Here is a 17,783-nt window from a genome sequence, read left to right as displayed (position 1 = left end):
TACAGCTTAGAAAAGTCACTAAGAACCCCAGGCCAGGGGAGACTTACCAGTCCTTTTTCTTCATCCCTCTTCCTCGCCCTTCAACTCTTCCGCCAGGAGGAGGAGCCACTGGCTCCAAAACCTTGTAAAAGTTAAATCCTTTGGTGTGTGTGATCTTCTGCCACCATTTGATGAGTAGATTTTTTTTTATCTGTCCATTTACATTATATTAAGAGAATGCAGTGAAATAGGTAGCCGTAGAATTCTTTGACCAACTACCTAGGCATGTGAAGTATGTAACAGACAATAAAATTAACTTCAAACACAAACTAAAATCATATATACTTCATAACCCTTGTTACTCCATAGAAAAATTGGTGTATGTGGGAGTGACTCACATAAAACTTGCGTCACAAATATTGTGGAAATGAAAGAGCTATTAATGTGCAGCTTTCACAGAATGAATTGGTAGTCAGGAGCTTATGTTGTTAGCCAATAAACAGATTGTAATAGTACTTAGAATGTGTATTTTTTGTGCAAAAATACACATTTTTAAATGAAACAATGCCTATGGACATTAACAGACTAAAAGTAGGGTAAGTTAGAATGTGATTGGTGGTTGTTGCAGGAGTGTAGTGTGAGTCATTTATAAGATATGATATTTTGAAAAGTTTCAATGCCAACACTTGTTTGTGCCATTCAACGTGCACGGTTGGTAGGTACAGTGTTCGTATGTTTGCTTACAGTGTGCGTGTGTGCGCGCTATCCGTGAGTGCATTGTGAATTGCAAGTCAGTTAGTGAGTGACAGTCCAAGCAGTAGGTTTTGTGTGGTCAAATCGGATTTACCAGTGCAGAGAAAACAGACGTGCTCATGCTAAATGGAGAGTGTAGGAAGAATGCAGTTTGTTCTTGTATGGTGTATGGGACAAGATATCCCAATAGATTTCAACTGTCTTGGCAGTTATTTATCGGCTTCTTCAACCAGTTATGTGAAAGTGGTTGTGTGACACCTAGACAACGTAACAGAAGGAAACAAGTGACAACAGAAGAGAAAGAAATAAACATTCTTGCTGCTGTTGCAGTGGATCTACATATCAGCTCCTGTGCAATCCCAGGAGAAAGTGACACGAGTCGGGCAAGTGTCCTGAGTGTTCTCCATCGCCATGGGTTCCATCCTATTCACATCTCTCTCCATCAAGTGCTGAATGGGATAGATTATGGAAATCAGTTAACTTCTGTACATGGCCATTACGGCAGGATACTCCAGAAGTATCATGTATCTCGTTTAGCAATGAAGCCACATTTACCAGTCGTAGTCAGGTAAACTGTCGAAACCTGCCCTGTTGGTCTGTTGACAATTGCCATTGGCTTCTCTAAGTGGAACTTCCCATGGAGTGTAAATAATGGCATCGGATAGTGAACGATCAGCTGATAGGTTTGTTTTTCATAGACAGAGCACTGAGCGCATCCGAGCATCACAGCCTCCAAACAGACCATTTTTCACAGATGCTGGAAGACGTTCCTCTGCAGACTAGGAGGAATCTGTGGTACCAAAGTTACTGCTGTCCAGCCCAGCACGTCTTCACGAACTGTTTCCATATTGTTGGATTGGGCACGTAGGACCTGTTCCTTGGCCAGCCAGTTCCCCGGATCTGATGCCTATAGACTTTTTTCTGTGGGGAAAGCTGAAAGTCACCGTCTACAATGGCATACCAATTACACTTGATGATATGTAATGACATATTACTGCAGCCTGCTCCGACGTCTCTCCTGAAATGCTAGTATGTGTGCAGCAGTCATTCCATACCAGAGTGGAAGTGTGTATTGCCACTGCTAGTTGTCATTTTGAACACAATTTGTGGTGGTCAATTGTCTTGTTCATCATCAACATCTTGGACAGTTTCCAGCCTCTGGCTGGGTCTGTATGGAACATAGGCCTCTCCATTGTCTTCTGTCTCGCCACCATCTCTGCCTCTTCACCTCGGTCCAGTCTTCTCCTTTCTTGTGAACGCATTCCTCTACTCTTTTCAGCCATCTGTCTCTGTCTTCCTCTTGGTCTCTTTCCTTCCAGTTTCATCTCGTTTATCCCCTGGATATCCTCTTCTCCTCCATTCTCTTAACGTGTCCGTACCATCTCGGCCCCGATTTCTCTATCTCCTCTTGTAATGGTTCCACCGTCATTAACTCTCTGATCCTCTCATTTCTTAACCTGTCTATCTTTGTCACTTCAATACTGTTTCTCAAGAATTTCATCTCACTAGAGTGTACTTTGCTTTTTTCTCTTCCCTTCATAACCCATGTTTCTGATGCATATGTCAGGATTGGGACATAGTATGACCAGTATATGACCTTTTTACAGGTTTGGGGTGCATCCTTGCTCCATATCAAGCTTCTGGCACTCTTCCAAAATGCTTCTGCTTTTCTCCCCCGCTTGTTTATTTCTCTGACGTGTTTTCCATCTTCCTGTATCAGGCTTCCTGGGTACTCGAAATTCTCCACTCTCCTCAATCGTTCCCCGCCAATTGTTATTCCAGTTGTTCCACTCTCCTTTTTTCTTGCTGTGATAATGACCTCACTCAGACTTATACTAAATTTCATCCCCTATTCTTGTACTGTTTGTTCTCATACGTCCAACTGCTTCCTCCTCCTTATTCCCCCAAATCATCAGATCATCTGCAAACACGATAGCTCTCATCTTCCTTTCACCAATTACTTGTGCTACTGTGCTCATTATATCATCCATCGCAACAATGGAGAGTAACGGTGAATGTGCACTTCCCTGCCTCAAGCCATTCTTCTGTTCAATCCGAGCTGATCTCTCCCCTCCCACTTTCAAACAACACACACTTCCCTGGTACATTTCCCTTATCCTCCAAATATCTGTTTTGCTACTCTTCTGTTCTCCAGGACTTTCCCCACTTTGCTTCTACATACACTATCATATGCTTTTTCAGTGTCCAGGAAGGTCATTGGTAGATATATTCCATATTCATAGTGCTGTTCCTGCAGTTGCGTTACAGCAAAAATTAGATCCACTGTGGATCTTCCTGTTCTGAAGCCATGTTGCTCTTCTCTCATTCTTCCTTCTAATTTTGCCCAAATTCGAGCTTCCAAAATTTTGTCAAAAATCTTTGCACAATGACTCGTTAATGTTATCCCCCGATAGTTCTTGCACTCTTTTCTATTTCCCTTCTTAAAGATTGGGACAATTATTCCCGTCTTCCAGTCTTCTGGTATCATCTTCTGTCTCCACACAATTTTCATTACTCGATATAGCCATTGTATCCCCACCTCTCCTGCTGCTCTCCCCATCTTTACACTTAGCTCATCCAGACCTGGTGACTTCCCTCCCTTCATCTTGCCCAATGCCTCTTCCACTTCTCCCCAAGTAAAATTTTTAATTTGCTGTTCCTTGTCTCTTTTTTTTTTCCTCTGCTTGTTCCTCCTCATCCAGGTTTCCATTCAGGTTCAGGAGTTCTTCAAAATACTCCTTCCACATATTCTTGAGTTCCTCCTTGTTCTCTACATCTTGTCCACTTTCGTTCACCATTCAAGCATAATCTGTTGTACTGTTCTTCCTTTTACTTTTAATCATCCCATATAACACCTCCATCATTCTGGCCCAGTGTTGTTCCACCCACTTTCTTCTTTCCTCTGCCACCACTCTTTTTGCATCTTTTTTTCTTGCCTGATAGTCTCCTCTTGTCTCTACTGTTCTCTTCTGGAACCATTCCCTAAAGGCTTTATTCTTCTTCTGTACTATATCCTTTGTTTTGTCATTCCACCAGGGTTTTTCTTTCCATCCTCTTTTTTTTTTCTTGTCCTCCCACATATTGCTTCCGCTGCACTTATTAATGTTCCCTTGAATCCACCCCATTCCTCTTCTACCATTTTTGGTTCATCTTTTGGGATGCTTTCCTTTACTACATGTGGGTACTGTAGCCTGCTTTCTTCCTCCTTCAACTTCCATACCCTTATACATCTTTCCTGATTTTCTGTCGCTTTATTATCCTTAGTCCCTCTCAGGTTCATTACCAGTAAACGGTGGTTGCTATCCGAGGCCTCTGATCGTATTACCTTAATGTCAATGATGTTCCTATTCATCTCACTATCGTGCAGGAAGAAGTCAACTATTGACTTTTTCTTTAAGTCTCGACTCTACCAGGTATTCTTGTGGCTCTCTCTTTTTCCTGAACCAAGAGTTCCCAACCAGCAAGCCATTCCTTTGACAGAACTCCAATAGTCTTTCACCTTCCTCATTTCAGCAGCCCTATCCCTATGATCCAAGCACACTTTCGCAGCCTTGTCTTTCTCTTCCAACGTGTGTGTAACAGAGCCATGGCACAGCAATCAATAATTTTGACAACATAATTCTTTGTAATACATATATTCTTTTTTAAGCATCTTGTACTTGCATCTTAGAAGAAAGATTAAGGAAAGGCGAACCTATGTTTCTAGCATTTTTAGACTTAGAGAAAGCTTTTGACAATGTTGACTGGAATACTCTCAAATTCTAAAGGTGGCAGGGGTAAAATACAGGGAGCGAGAGGCTATTTACAATTTGTACAGAAATCAGATGGCAGTTATAATAGTCGAGGGGCATGAAAGGGAAGCAGTGGTTGGGAAGGGAGTGAGACAGGGTTGTAGCCTCTCCCCGATGTTATTCAATCTGTATATTGAGCAAGCAGTAAAGGAAACAAAAGAAGTATTCGGAGTAGGTGTTAAAATACATGGAGAAGAAATAAAAACGTTGAGGTTCGCCGATGACATTGTAATTCTGTCAGAGGCAGCAAAGGACTTGGAAGAGCAGTTGAGCAGAATGGACAGTGTCTTGAAAGGAGGGTATCAGATGAACATCAACAAAAGCAAAATGAGGATAATGGAAGGTAGTCGAATTAAGTCGGGTGATGCTGAGGGAATTAGATTAGGAAATGAGACACTTAAAGTAGTAAAGAAGTTTAGCTGTTTGGGGAGCAAAGTAACTGATTATGGTCGAAGTAAAGAGGATATAAAATGTAGATTGGCAAAGGCAAGGAAAGCACTTCTGAAGAAGAGAAATTTGTTAACACCGAGTATAGATTTAAGTGTCAGGAAGTCGTTTCTGAAAGTATTTGTATGGAGTGTAGCCATTTATAGAAGTGAAACAGGGACGATAAATAGTTTAGACAAGAAGAGAATAGAACCTTTCGAAATGTGGTGCTACAGAAGAATGCTGAAGATTAGATGGGTAGATCACATAACTAATGAGGAGGTATTGAATAGAATTGATGAGAAGAGGAGTTTGTGGCACAACTTGGCTAGAAGAAGGGACCAGTTGGTAGGACATGTTCTGAGGCATCAATGGATCACAAATTTAGGATTGGAGGGCAGCGTGGAGGGTAAAAGTTGTAGAGGGAGACCAACAGATGAATACACTAAGCAGATTCAGAAGGATGCGGATTGCAGCAAGTACTTGGAGATGAAGAAGCTTGTGCAGGATAGAGTAACATGGAGAGCTGCATCAAACCAGTCTCAGGACTGAAGACAACACCACCACCACTTGCATCTTTATGCACATACATTCTTTGCTGTCGGAGTTATTACAGACGTCAAGTCTAAGGGTTTGATGTACAAAAACAAAAATGTTGTTTGTCCAGAGTGAAAACTTCAGGTGTCAGGAAACTTAGAGCAAAATGGATGACCGTCTGGTATTATGCCACAGACACACTTTTCCTGTATGCATCAGAGGTTGGTCCATCAGTTGTGCTTCTGCCATAGTTTTACTGCCATAGCCTCCATTTATATGTAGTGTTCACAACAAAAAAACACTAGGCACACTCACTTTATATACTAAAGTGAGTTTTGAGGTACACAGGGTGAACATTAATAAAACCAACAAACTGGAGAGATGGATTCCTGACTGGAAATATAGGAAAAAAGGTGCACGTGTCTGGAAATGTATCTTCGCCACCGTAGATGGTGTTGATGAATGAAAATTCCTCTGACCATGTGCCATGTGTTCCTTGGGTGTTGCAGGCTGTCTGATTGATGCAGTGTACTGTAAGCAGCAGAACAGATACACAAAAGAATGATTTGGCATACACTACATTGGTGGGCCACTTACCTGGATATTTTACTAGGGTTGTCTCATTACCCTGTAGAACCTTGTTCTCCAAATCTGGTGTATTCACAGTCCACTGCCTCTCTGCGCATTCATGTGTCTGAAAGGACCCACGATTGTACAAATGCCCGAAAAGGGGTCGACTGGTGTGGTGTGGTGTGGTTGGTGTCTGTGTAGGTACTTGTTTTGATACAGTTGTGCTGCCTCTCAGCCATTTCCATCTGCTTTGCTCTATGCGCACACTGTCTCGGCTTGTTCCTGATATGAATACTGGACCATTCTTCTGCTTACAGTATACTGCATCAATGACTCAGCCTGTAACAAACAAGGAACACACGGCACATAGTCAGAAGAACTGTCATTTGTCAGCACTGTCTACTATGGCAATGATGCATTTCTGGACACGTGTTCATTCAACCTTTTTTCCTTCATTTCCAGTGAAGAATCCATCCCTGCAGTTTGTTGGTTTAATTTATTTTCATCTTATACACTGGGTGATCAAAAAGTCAGTATAAATTTGAAAACTTAATAAACCACGGAATAATGTAGATAGAGAGGTAAAAATTGACACACGTGCTTGGAATGACATGGGGTTTTATTAGAACCAAAATGCGGGATGGCGCTCCATCCCATATTGCTAGATGTGTGGAAGATCTCCTGTGCGCGTCGTTTGGTGATGATCGTGCGCTCAGCTGCCACTTTCATCATGCTTTGCCTCCCAGGTCCCCAGACCTCAGTCCGTGCGATTATTGGCTTTGGGGTTACCTGAAGTCGCAAGTGTATCATGATCGACCGGCAACTCTAGGGATGCTGAAAGACAACATCCGACACCAATGCCTCACCATAACTCCGGACATGCTTTACAGTGCTGTTCACAACATTATTCTTCGACTACAGCTATTGTTGATGAATGATGGTGGACATATTGAGCATTTCCTGTAAAGAACATCATCTTTGCTTTGTCTTGCTGTGTTATGCTAATTATTGCTATTCTGATCAGATGAAGCGCCATCTGTCGGACATTTGTTGAACTTTTGTATTTTTTTTTGGTTGTAATAAAACCCCATGTCATTCCAAGCATGTGTGTCAATTTGTACCTCTCTATCTATATTATCCCGTGGTTTATTGAGTTTTCAAATTTATACCAACTTTTTGATCACCCGGTAGTTAAAAATCACTTACCGGAAAGGGGAAGGCTTAAAAACATTCACTTATTATCCAGTATCTAAATGGAAGTAAAACTACAGTGGAATTGGACATAGAAGTAATTCTGTTACTCCCTATTTAAGTGGTATGTAGCACTACTGCTAAATACTGATCTTCTAAGAGTCTTCAGCAAAATGTGGGTGGTGTTTTTAATTCTCATGTACTTCTCTTTGTCCACCAGGGAACTTTGATGGACATAAATCTTACTCCTCCTTTCATTTATTTGTTTACCTGGTGAGGTGTACACTGATGATAGCAATTTGATTATCTGCACTTACATATATACATATTCACTGTTTTATATTAGTTGGAGAGTATTCCACTATCCTACTGTTGTATCATGCATTTCTTGGGTTGAGACACATAGAAACTTAGTGTGTTTGCACAGTGACTGGTACACTCAGATCACTGTAACAATGAACAGATGTTGCAAGTCAGTCATGGCAGCTTATTGCTCCATTCTTTTGCAGGACATTGAAGCCACATGAACAAGTGATGTTTACCTGGGAGGATCCAGCCGGAGCTAGAGAGTTGCAGTGGACTTCACCCAAAAAGAAAGAAATTTCAGTTGATCTACGCAAGGTTAGTGAACAGAATAAAAGAACAGAGTGGAAGTACCCCCTCTTTTGTTGCAGAGGTTCTTGAGCACCACAACTGGTTCATTTGCACCAATTCATCTTCATTAAATTTCTGCTATATTCCAGTGGGAGCTCCGCTCTATACATTTAGGGCAATAATACAGACTGTCAGTGAAAGACCAGAATTGGGTGTATGTACTGACGTCACCTAATGATGACCTAATACGTGAGCACACATTAGTGAAACAAAACTTAACCCACTTTCATTCATTCTTTGATTAATTAATTAATTAATTAATTTCTTCACCACACATTCATATAACAGACATCATGCATTCATATTAATTAATTAATTACTTCTGTTCAGTAGATCCTATCAAGGAGAACCTCTAGATATGTGGAATGATACAACATACAATTATATTAATCCTTCCACTGCTACAAACGTGCTATCTGCATTCCAAGCTGAGAATAGCTTTGATGTGGCTGTACTCCTTGACAAATTCTGATACCTGTGCTGAGGGGCGGCATTGGAACTGCTATGAAATATTTATCATTTTAAAAAAACTATTTGCTGAATAAATTTAATTTTCATGCACCTTACAGATCGATATTTTAAAAAAATAATCAATTTTTGACAGTATGGCATAACTGTATAGACAAAAAATCTACTCACCAAGTGACAGCAGGAGAACGCACGTATAAAGAAAGGTTTTCCTTATGCAACCTTTTGGAACCAGTGGCTCCTCTTGGCAGAAGGGTAGTTTGGAAAAGTCACCCAGAGCCCCAAGTCAGGAGAGACATACTGGATGGGATGAGTAGCAAAGACTGTTGTTGTGGATTGCGACAGGCGACATTTGAAAACCCGAGAGCTTAAAGGTGGAAGACAGGATAAGGTGCAAGACAGAGATAGCTCTTGCACAGTGATTTAGCAGTGATCTCTGTCTTGCATATTACCCTGTCTTCCACTTTTAAGCTCTCGGGCTTTCCAATTTCGTCTGGTGCAGTCCCCAACAATCAGTCTTTTCTGTTCATCCCGTCCAGTAAGTCTCCCTTGACCTGGCCTCCTGGGTGACTTCTTCAAACTCAAACCTCTTCAGTTCTTTTCCTTCACCCCTCTTCCTTCCCCTTCGACCCTTCTGCTGGAAGGAGCCACTGGCCCCAAAGGCTTGCACAAGTAAAAGCTTTTTTTATATGCGCGTTCTCCTGCCGCCGTTTGGTGACTGTTTTCTTTTATGTATCCAATTACAGTGTATTAGTCTGATATCATTAACTCAATACTGGTCTCAATTTCTTTTTGTTATATGTCACAGTTACTGTGCTGCATGAAATCAAGTAAAATATTGCGTGCTGTTTTAAGGAGTTTGCGGAGGTAAAAATTCATTGGGTCAGCTTTGCATATGGTTGATTTTAGCTCATACATTGCAGTTTATGAAATGTAAAAAAGATATTGTAATTTTATTTGAAAATGAGAGCAGAAAGATATCTCATTTTGTTCTCGAGTTATTTTTTTAAATTTGATGGACAGCTGTGTGTGGTGCGCTCATTGCCACCCCTGTGAATTGGGTCTAATGTGGTCGTTAAGATCTTCGTATTTCATAAATGGTTCGTGATATCAAAACAAAGTTCTTTTGCAAATGATAGCATACAAATAGGCATGTGTATTGTATATGTGCTCAAAACTTTTTTTATTCATCAAGACATTGAAGTAACTTGTCTGCATCAGTGAGAGGTTGATGGCTCAGAATGCATACAGACATCAGTAGCACTGTAGATAAAACCAAGCAGTGCACATATACACATCCACAGCACCTGGGAAACATTGGACGAGGGCGTGTACACACGTCACAACAGTGAAAGGGTTAATGAAAGATGAGGAAATCTTCCAAACTTAATCTGTATTGTGCATTCACAACAAACGATCACAGTATGTAAAACAGCTGCACTTGTTTGCTAATTTCATACTAGCATAGCACCTGCTCCTTCACTCGTGTTGACTGTATGATCTTCACAGCCCCCCCCCCCCCCATTTGAATTTTTATGTTGTTCAGAAATTAAAACATCACTTAAACTTTTCATGGTAACTGAGGCCATAGAAATATGTTTTTTTATGAATGTACTTCTGAACAAAAAGCCGTTCTGGCTGCTAGAGTTGGAGGTCTTTGTTAATCCTGCCTTTTGAGTTCTGGAGGTGACATTTCCATAGAAACTTTCATCGCCTAATACACATTTCTTTAGAAGTCAAATACAAATTTTCTTAATATAATGAAATATTTTTAAAAAATTTCATCCCCTAATTCAGCTCCTTAATCCCCCCCCCCCCCTGCCCCAAGTGAGAAGTCAAATATCATTTGTCATAGAAGCTGCATATTTCAGCTTTAAATACGCTTCAGTTGTCCTTTAATAATGATTTGTTTTCAAAAAGGACTTTCGCCAACTATTTCACCCTATCAGGCATCAGATTTCCATAAGTGCTGAAACACATTTCTTTATTCCTGACCAAGAAACCAAATACCAGTTTTCCTAGTATAGCTTCAAAATTACATTAATAGTGATGTATATTCAAAAATCTCTTCCATCCCTTATTTCACCCCCTTAAGGATGGAAACACAAAAATCGCTTCTTAAACAATGCCTGTACTATAAGATCAATCTCTCTCCAAATTTCAAATGTATGTGTGTGTGTGTTTCATCTATGATGAAGACCTTATTGGCCAAAGTTCGTTTTCTGACAGTCTTTTTGTTGTGCCTGTCTGCATCAGCATCTCCACTATATGGTGAATAGCAACTATTCTTTTCATGATATTGTTGCATTCCACCTGGATTTTCCATTGTTTGATTCAGGCTACCTGTATTACACATCATTTTACATAAAGCATCTACACAACTAATTACATTAATTCGTAGAAATCACTTCCTATGTTGTACAATAAATTTTAACTATTTAGATGACCATAATGTTAAGATTTTAATGTACTTCATTATTCTACCAATTGGCTAAACTGAATACTGCTTGACAAATATGTTGCAATTTTACTGTGATTCATAGTTGTACCAACTGATTATATTGTATGCAGTTGGATAATGGTCAGCTATAATGTTTATTTACATTAACATGGTGGTCAACAGTGAATTGACAGTAAGGCCATCCATTACTAAAAAGATTAGGTGAAGACACTCTGAACCTTCCTTTGGTTTTAAATTTACATTGGATCCATAAATTAAGCTCTACCATTGTGTAATATAGTTGCCATGGTATGTTGTGGATGTATTGAAATTAATTGTACTTCCTGCAGTAGGTAATGTTGCATAAATGTCCATTATCTGTAATGCATTGCCTATGCATTACATCAATCTAGAAAACATGTCACATTTTCAAACTAGGACTGATTTTCCGTGAGTCACATTGGATTAGTCAACAAGTAACATGTGGTCTTCTTCACAGCCACAGGCAGGACAGAAAAGACTCCTATGTGATGATATCGTTTTCATTGAGGCACTGTTCTGCTAATGTTATAAATGTGCTAGACAATAAAGGAGAAATTTATTTATGAAGGAGTAATTTTTTTTAATGCTCATCTAGTCATGGTCTATATATATTACTAGAACTTTGTTTTCATGCCTTATTATAACAGTACATGTGTATGCATTTCTAGCAACATAATTTTCTTTGTAACATAGATACTCTGAAGATGGTCCAGTATAGGCCAAAATCAGATGCTGAGTAAAAAATAATAAAAAAAAAGTGCAGCTGTTGTATATACACAAATCTTACAATTATCTATGCCCACTTGTACAAAATATTGCGTATAAATAGGGACAGGAAAATTTTTCGACAAAGATAACTTGAAAAACAATGCAAAATTTGGGGTGTTCAGTAGAACAACACAAAATCAGCAATTTTTATCAAATACCACGAAAATGGCAGTTTTTGCAAAAATCACGAAATTTGCCATTTCCCGTATAAAAAACTGTCATAAATCTGTAGACGGTAGTTTACAAGTATTCATAACTGATAGTTACTGACAAAAAAAATTATGGAGAAGATGGACACTGAATTTGTCAAAAATAAATAAATGAAAATTTGACTAGAAAATAACTCCTAAGTTGGTAAAAACAGTAACTCCAAAATTGATATGAACAGGAACTCTGAATTTGGCAAAAATAACAACTCCAGATTTTGCAGGAACAATAGCACTGAAATTGGCCTTAAAATATCACTGAAATTGAAATTAAGTAAAATTATGTTTTCCTATTACTACCTATAAATTATTACTATACTGCTTAATATTATTCATGCTCATGCCACATAATTTACATAAGTAAATTAGAAAAAAAAGCTGATACTTTGAAGAAACCTGCTGCCTCGTCACTTATGCTAAGTAGAAGCTGGCTTGTCCCCTGTTCCTAAATGAATATTTGCCTTATAAAAATGGTATTTTTCAAAGAAAATATTTACCTAAATCCGTCAAGACAGAGACCTGTTTGTGGTATACTACTGTTTTCTTTCAACTTTACAACAAACACTGTTATTGCCACATAGCTTACATAACGTTTCAACTCTGGAATATTCAGGCAATGGTTCATGAGGAGTGCTATTTAATTATTAATTTGTATTTTTTAGTTGGTGAGGATTTTCAGTTTCTCGTTTTATGACGAATATCTTCCCTCCAGAGTAAATAACTCCATTCAGAACGCTAGACAGGGAAGTTATAGTTATTCAGTCTTAAATATAAAATTGCGTTATGAAGATGTAGAGGAGAGTCCATTAATACATCTAATAAAAGATACAATAATTCATGTCAGCTTTTTGTACTTGGTATGTCAATTTTTGTTAATTTTTCCCCCCCCTTGTGCAGGATGCAGTTGACAGGACGCAGTTGGCAGACAATACAGAACTGTGGTGGGTTTCCTTTTTGGACGGCTTGCAGCGCATTCTTCTCTTCACGGAAGACATGGCGATAGCGACTGCGTGCCAAGCCGCTGGGGAGCTGGAGCCGTTTGACAGAGAGATCAAGCTGTCAGTACACGGTGTCGGACTGTCCCTGGTGAACAACGTTGCTCGTACAGAGGTCATGTACCTTGGAATCGCAAGGTGAGAGTTTTGTTTCAAGAAAATAAGTAGATTTTTGTTGAGGTGCAGTACATAGCATTTGAATTATATATTTTATACAGTTTTCAAGTGCTGCTTCTTGTACACAAGCCATTTATTGCTAACAGTTACTTTTTATCGTGACTGCAGAGTGTGCATTGTCTTTAAGAAAATTTACTAAATGCACCTTATCATTTCACTGGTGTTCAAGATTGTAACTACATAATGCCATTCAAGAAAGGCATTTTCATGCATACTCTGATTTTTATTTTGAAATAAAATTTTCATTTAATATTAGTATTTAAGTAATTTCAGTCCCTTGGGCACAACAGAATTGTTAAACTTACAGCATGTTATAATCCACATCAGTTTGGGAAAAAGCATTTTGTGGTGGGATCCATAACCTTGTTGCTACTGTGGACATACTCTCTGCATCCCATGCTGTAGGGGGCTTTCATTATGGCTGCACTGCTCGCCAAATGCTGGTGCCTGTGCTGAGATATGGCATCACAGCCAATATGAAATATTTATCTTCAGATTTTTTTAAAAACTATTAGGTGAAAAAATTTGTTTCTTGCAAATCTTACTATGCTGCATCAAATTAAGCAAAATTCTGTGTGAAATTTTAAGGAGTTTGCTAAGGTGGGGGAAAAAAATACATAAACTGCATATATGGTTGATGCCGGCTCATACATTAGAGTGAATGAAATGTAGATATCAAAATTTTATTTAAAAATCAGAGCAGAATGGTATCTCATTTCATTCTTGAGTTACTGGGTTAAATCCAAGTGATGGTTGCACACAATGTCATCATTCACACATCCTAGTGCATATCTCATAAATGATTAAAGATATCAAAAGCAGGTTTTTTTGCAAATGATAGCACGTAATGAGGCACCCATGTCATTCAGTAAATACTGTAATTTTTTTTATTCTCTAAAATATGTAAATAACTCGCCTATAGCAGTAAGAGGTTCAGGAAGCATACGGGTGTTCATAGCACCATAGGCAAACCTGAATGGCATGTGTATACAAGTCCACAGCAGGTGTGTAACAGCATAGCAGGATGTATATACATGGCCACAGCAGCAAAAGGGTTAATAAGAGTTCCTCACTGTCATAACAGATACGGGCATAACTATCACAGGTGTGAACTTCGTATGTAAAATGCAAACTTTGTACGGGCGTAAATAATGTAGCAGGGTTAGGGTGGTCACAGAGTATTGTTAACTTTGTCACAGGCCACAGTCTTAGTGTAGGATGGAAAACAGGGGAGCAGGTACAGTGAACCACTTCAGGCATCGAGGAGTTGTACAGTCAGTGAGAACAGTGACAAGTTTATTTAACAGAATTTTCATTTAATATTAGTATTTAAGTAATTTCAGTCCCTTGGGCACAACAGAATTGTTAAACTTACAGCATGTTATAATCCACATCAGTTTGGGAAAAAGCATTTTGTGGTGGGATCCATAACCTTGTTGCTACTGTGGACATACTCTCTGCATCCCATGCTGTAGGGGGCTTTCATTATGGCTGCACTGCTCGCCAAATGCTGGTGCCTGTGCTGAGATATGGCATCACAGCCAATATGAAATATTTATCTTCAGATTTTTTTAAAAACTATTAGGTGAAAAAATTTGTTTCTTGCAAATCTTACTATGCTGCATCAAATTAAGCAAAATTCTGTGTGAAATTTTAAGGAGTTTGCTAAGGTGGGGGAAAAAATACATAAACTGCATATATGGTTGATGCCGGCTCATACATTAGAGTGAATGAAATGTAGATATCAAAATTTTATTTAAAAATCAGAGCAGAATGGTATCTCATTTCATTCTTGAGTTACTGGGTTAAATCCAAGTGATGGTTGCACACAATGTCATCATTCACACATCCTAGTGCATATCTCATAAATGATTAAAGATATCAAAAGCAGGTTTTTTTGCAAATGATAGCACGTAATGAGGCACCCATGTCATTCAGTAAATACTGTAATTTTTTTTATTCTCTAAAATATGTAAATAACTCGCCTATAGCAGTAAGAGGTTCAGGAAGCATACGGGTGTTCATAGCACCATAGGCAAACCTGAATGGCATGTGTATACAAGTCCACAGCAGGTGTGTAACAGCATAGCAGGATGTATATACATGGCCACAGCAGCAAAAGGGTTAATAAGAGTTCCTCACTGTCATAACAGATACGGGCATAACTATCACAGGTGTGAACTTCGTATGTAAAATGCAAACTTTGTACGGGCGTAAATAATGTAGCAGGGTTAGGGTGGTCACAGAGTATTGTTAACTTTGTCACAGGCCACAGTCTTAGTGTAGGATGGAAAACAGGGGAGCAGGTACAGTGAACCACTTCAGGCATCGAGGAGTTGTACAGTCAGTGAGAACAGTGACAAGTTTATTTAACAGAATTTTCATTTAATATTAGTATTTAAGTAATTTCAGTCCCTTGGGCACAACAGAATTGTTAAACTTACAGCATGTTATAATCCACATCAGTTTGGGAAAAAGCATTTTGTGGTGGGATCCATAACCTTGTTGCTACTGTGGACATACTCTCTGCATCCCATGCTGTAGGGGGCTTTCATTATGGCTGCACTGCTCGCCAAATGCTGGTGCCTGTGCTGAGATATGGCATCACAGCCAATATGAAATATTTATCTTCAGATTTTTTTAAAAACTATTAGGTGAAAAAATTTGTTTCTTGCAAATCTTACTATGCTGCATCAAATTAAGCAAAATTCTGTGTGAAATTTTAAGGAGTTTGCTAAGGTGGGGGAAAAAAATACATAAACTGCATATATGGTTGATGCCGGCTCATACATTAGAGTGAATGAAATGTAGATATCAAAATTTTATTTAAAAATCAGAGCAGAATGGTATCTCATTTCATTCTTGAGTTACTGGGTTAAATCCAAGTGATGGTTGCACACAATGTCATCATTCACACATCCTAGTGCATATCTCATAAATGATTAAAGATATCAAAAGCAGGTTTTTTTGCAAATGATAGCACGTAATGAGGCACCCATGTCATTCAGTAAATACTGTAATTTTTTTTATTCTCTAAAATATGTAAATAACTCGCCTATAGCAGTAAGAGGTTCAGGAAGCATACGGGTGTTCATAGCACCATAGGCAAACCTGAATGGCATGTGTATACAAGTCCACAGCAGGTGTGTAACAGCATAGCAGGATGTATATACATGGCCACAGCAGCAAAAGGGTTAATAAGAGTTCCTCACTGTCATAACAGATACGGGCATAACTATCACAGGTGTGAACTTCGTATGTAAAATGCAAACTTTGTACGGGCGTAAATAATGTAGCAGGGTTAGGGTGGTCACAGAGTATTGTTAACTTTGTCACAGGCCACAGTCTTAGTGTAGGATGGAAAACAGGGGAGCAGGTACAGTGAACCACTTCAGGCATCGAGGAGTTGTACAGTCAGTGAGAACAGTGACAAGTTTATTTAACAGAATTTGTGCAGCAACAGAAGGTGTCGTCTCGAAAGCTCTTTCACAGAGGAAGACTGCACTGTAGTTCCTTCTCTAGATTGTCACACAGATGAGAAAATGGTAGATATCGAAATAGATGACAGAGGGATAGAGAAACAATTAAAATTGCTCAAAAGAGGAAAGGCCGCTGGACCTGATGAGATACCAGTTCGATTTTACACAGAGTACGCAAAGGAACTTGCCCCCCCTTCTTGCAGCAGTGTACCGTAGGTCTCTAGAAGAGCGTAGCATTCCAAAGGATTGGAAAAGGGCACAGGTCATCCCCGTTATCAAGAAGGGACGTCGAACAGATGTGCAGAACTATAGACCTATATCTCTAACGTCTATCAGTTGTAGAATTTTGGAACACGTATTATGTTTGAGTATAATGACTTTTCTGGAGACTAGAAATCTACTCTGTAGGAATCAGCATGGGTTTAGAAAAAGACGATCGTGTGAAACCCAGCTCGCGCTATTAGTCCACGGGACTCAGAGGGCCATAGACACGGGTTCACAGGTAGATGCCGTGTTTCTTGACTTCCGCAAGGCATTCGATACAGTTCCCCACAGTCGTTTAATGAACAAAGTAAGAGCATATGGACTATCAGACCCATTATGTGATTGGATAGAAGAGTTCCTAGATAACAGAACGCAGCATGTCATTCTCAATGGAGAGAAGTCTTCCGAAGTAAGAGTGATTTCAGCTGTGGCGCAGGGGAGTGTCGTAGGACCGTTGCTATTCATAATATACATAAATGACCTTGTGGATGACATCGAAAGTTCACTGAGGCTTTTTGCGGATGATACTGTGGTATATCGAGAGGTTGTAACAATGGAAAATTGTACTGAAATGCAGGAGGATCTGCAGCGAATTGACGCATGGTGCAGGGAATGGCAATTGAATCTCAATGTAGACAAGTGTAAAGTGCTGCGAATACATAGAAAGAAAGATCCCTTATCATTTAGCTACAATATAGCAGGTCAGCAACTGGAAGCCGTTAATTCCGTAAATTTTCTGGGAGTATGCATTAGGAGTGATTTAAAATGGAATGATCATGTAAAGTTGATCGTCGGTAAAGCAGATGCCGGACTGAGATTCATTGGAAGAATCCTAAGGAAATGCAATCCGAAAACAAGTAGGTTACAGTACGCTTGTTCGCCCACAGCTTGAATACTGCTCAGCAGTGTGGGATCCAACGGAGAGCAGCGCGCTTCGTTACAGGATCATTTAGTAATCATGAAAGCGTTACGGAGATGATAGATAAACTCCAGTGGAAGACTCTGCAGGAGAGACGCTCAGTAGCTCGGTACGGGCTTTTGTC

At 39.4% G+C, this 17,783-nt stretch overlaps 1 protein-coding gene across 1 annotated transcript in view; it reads left to right on the top strand.

The window, feature by feature from the left end:
- The window catches only part of LOC124719041 (vacuolar protein sorting-associated protein 13), a 447,369-nt gene that overhangs the window by 346,378 nt on the left and 83,208 nt on the right, over window positions 1-17,783 (top strand). Inside the window, exons 48-49 of the mRNA XM_047244711.1 lie at window positions 7,757-7,868; window positions 12,723-12,958. Of these exons, the coding sequence (XP_047100667.1) occupies window positions 7,757-7,868; window positions 12,723-12,958 (348 nt within the window). The remainder of the gene's footprint in view (window positions 1-7,756; window positions 7,869-12,722; window positions 12,959-17,783) is intronic.

This window comes from Schistocerca piceifrons, chromosome 10, assembly GCF_021461385.2.
Source record: "Schistocerca piceifrons isolate TAMUIC-IGC-003096 chromosome 10, iqSchPice1.1, whole genome shotgun sequence".
Taxonomy (NCBI): Eukaryota; Metazoa; Arthropoda; class Insecta; order Orthoptera; family Acrididae; genus Schistocerca; species Schistocerca piceifrons.
This window is presented reverse-complemented; position numbering and strand designations above follow the sequence as displayed.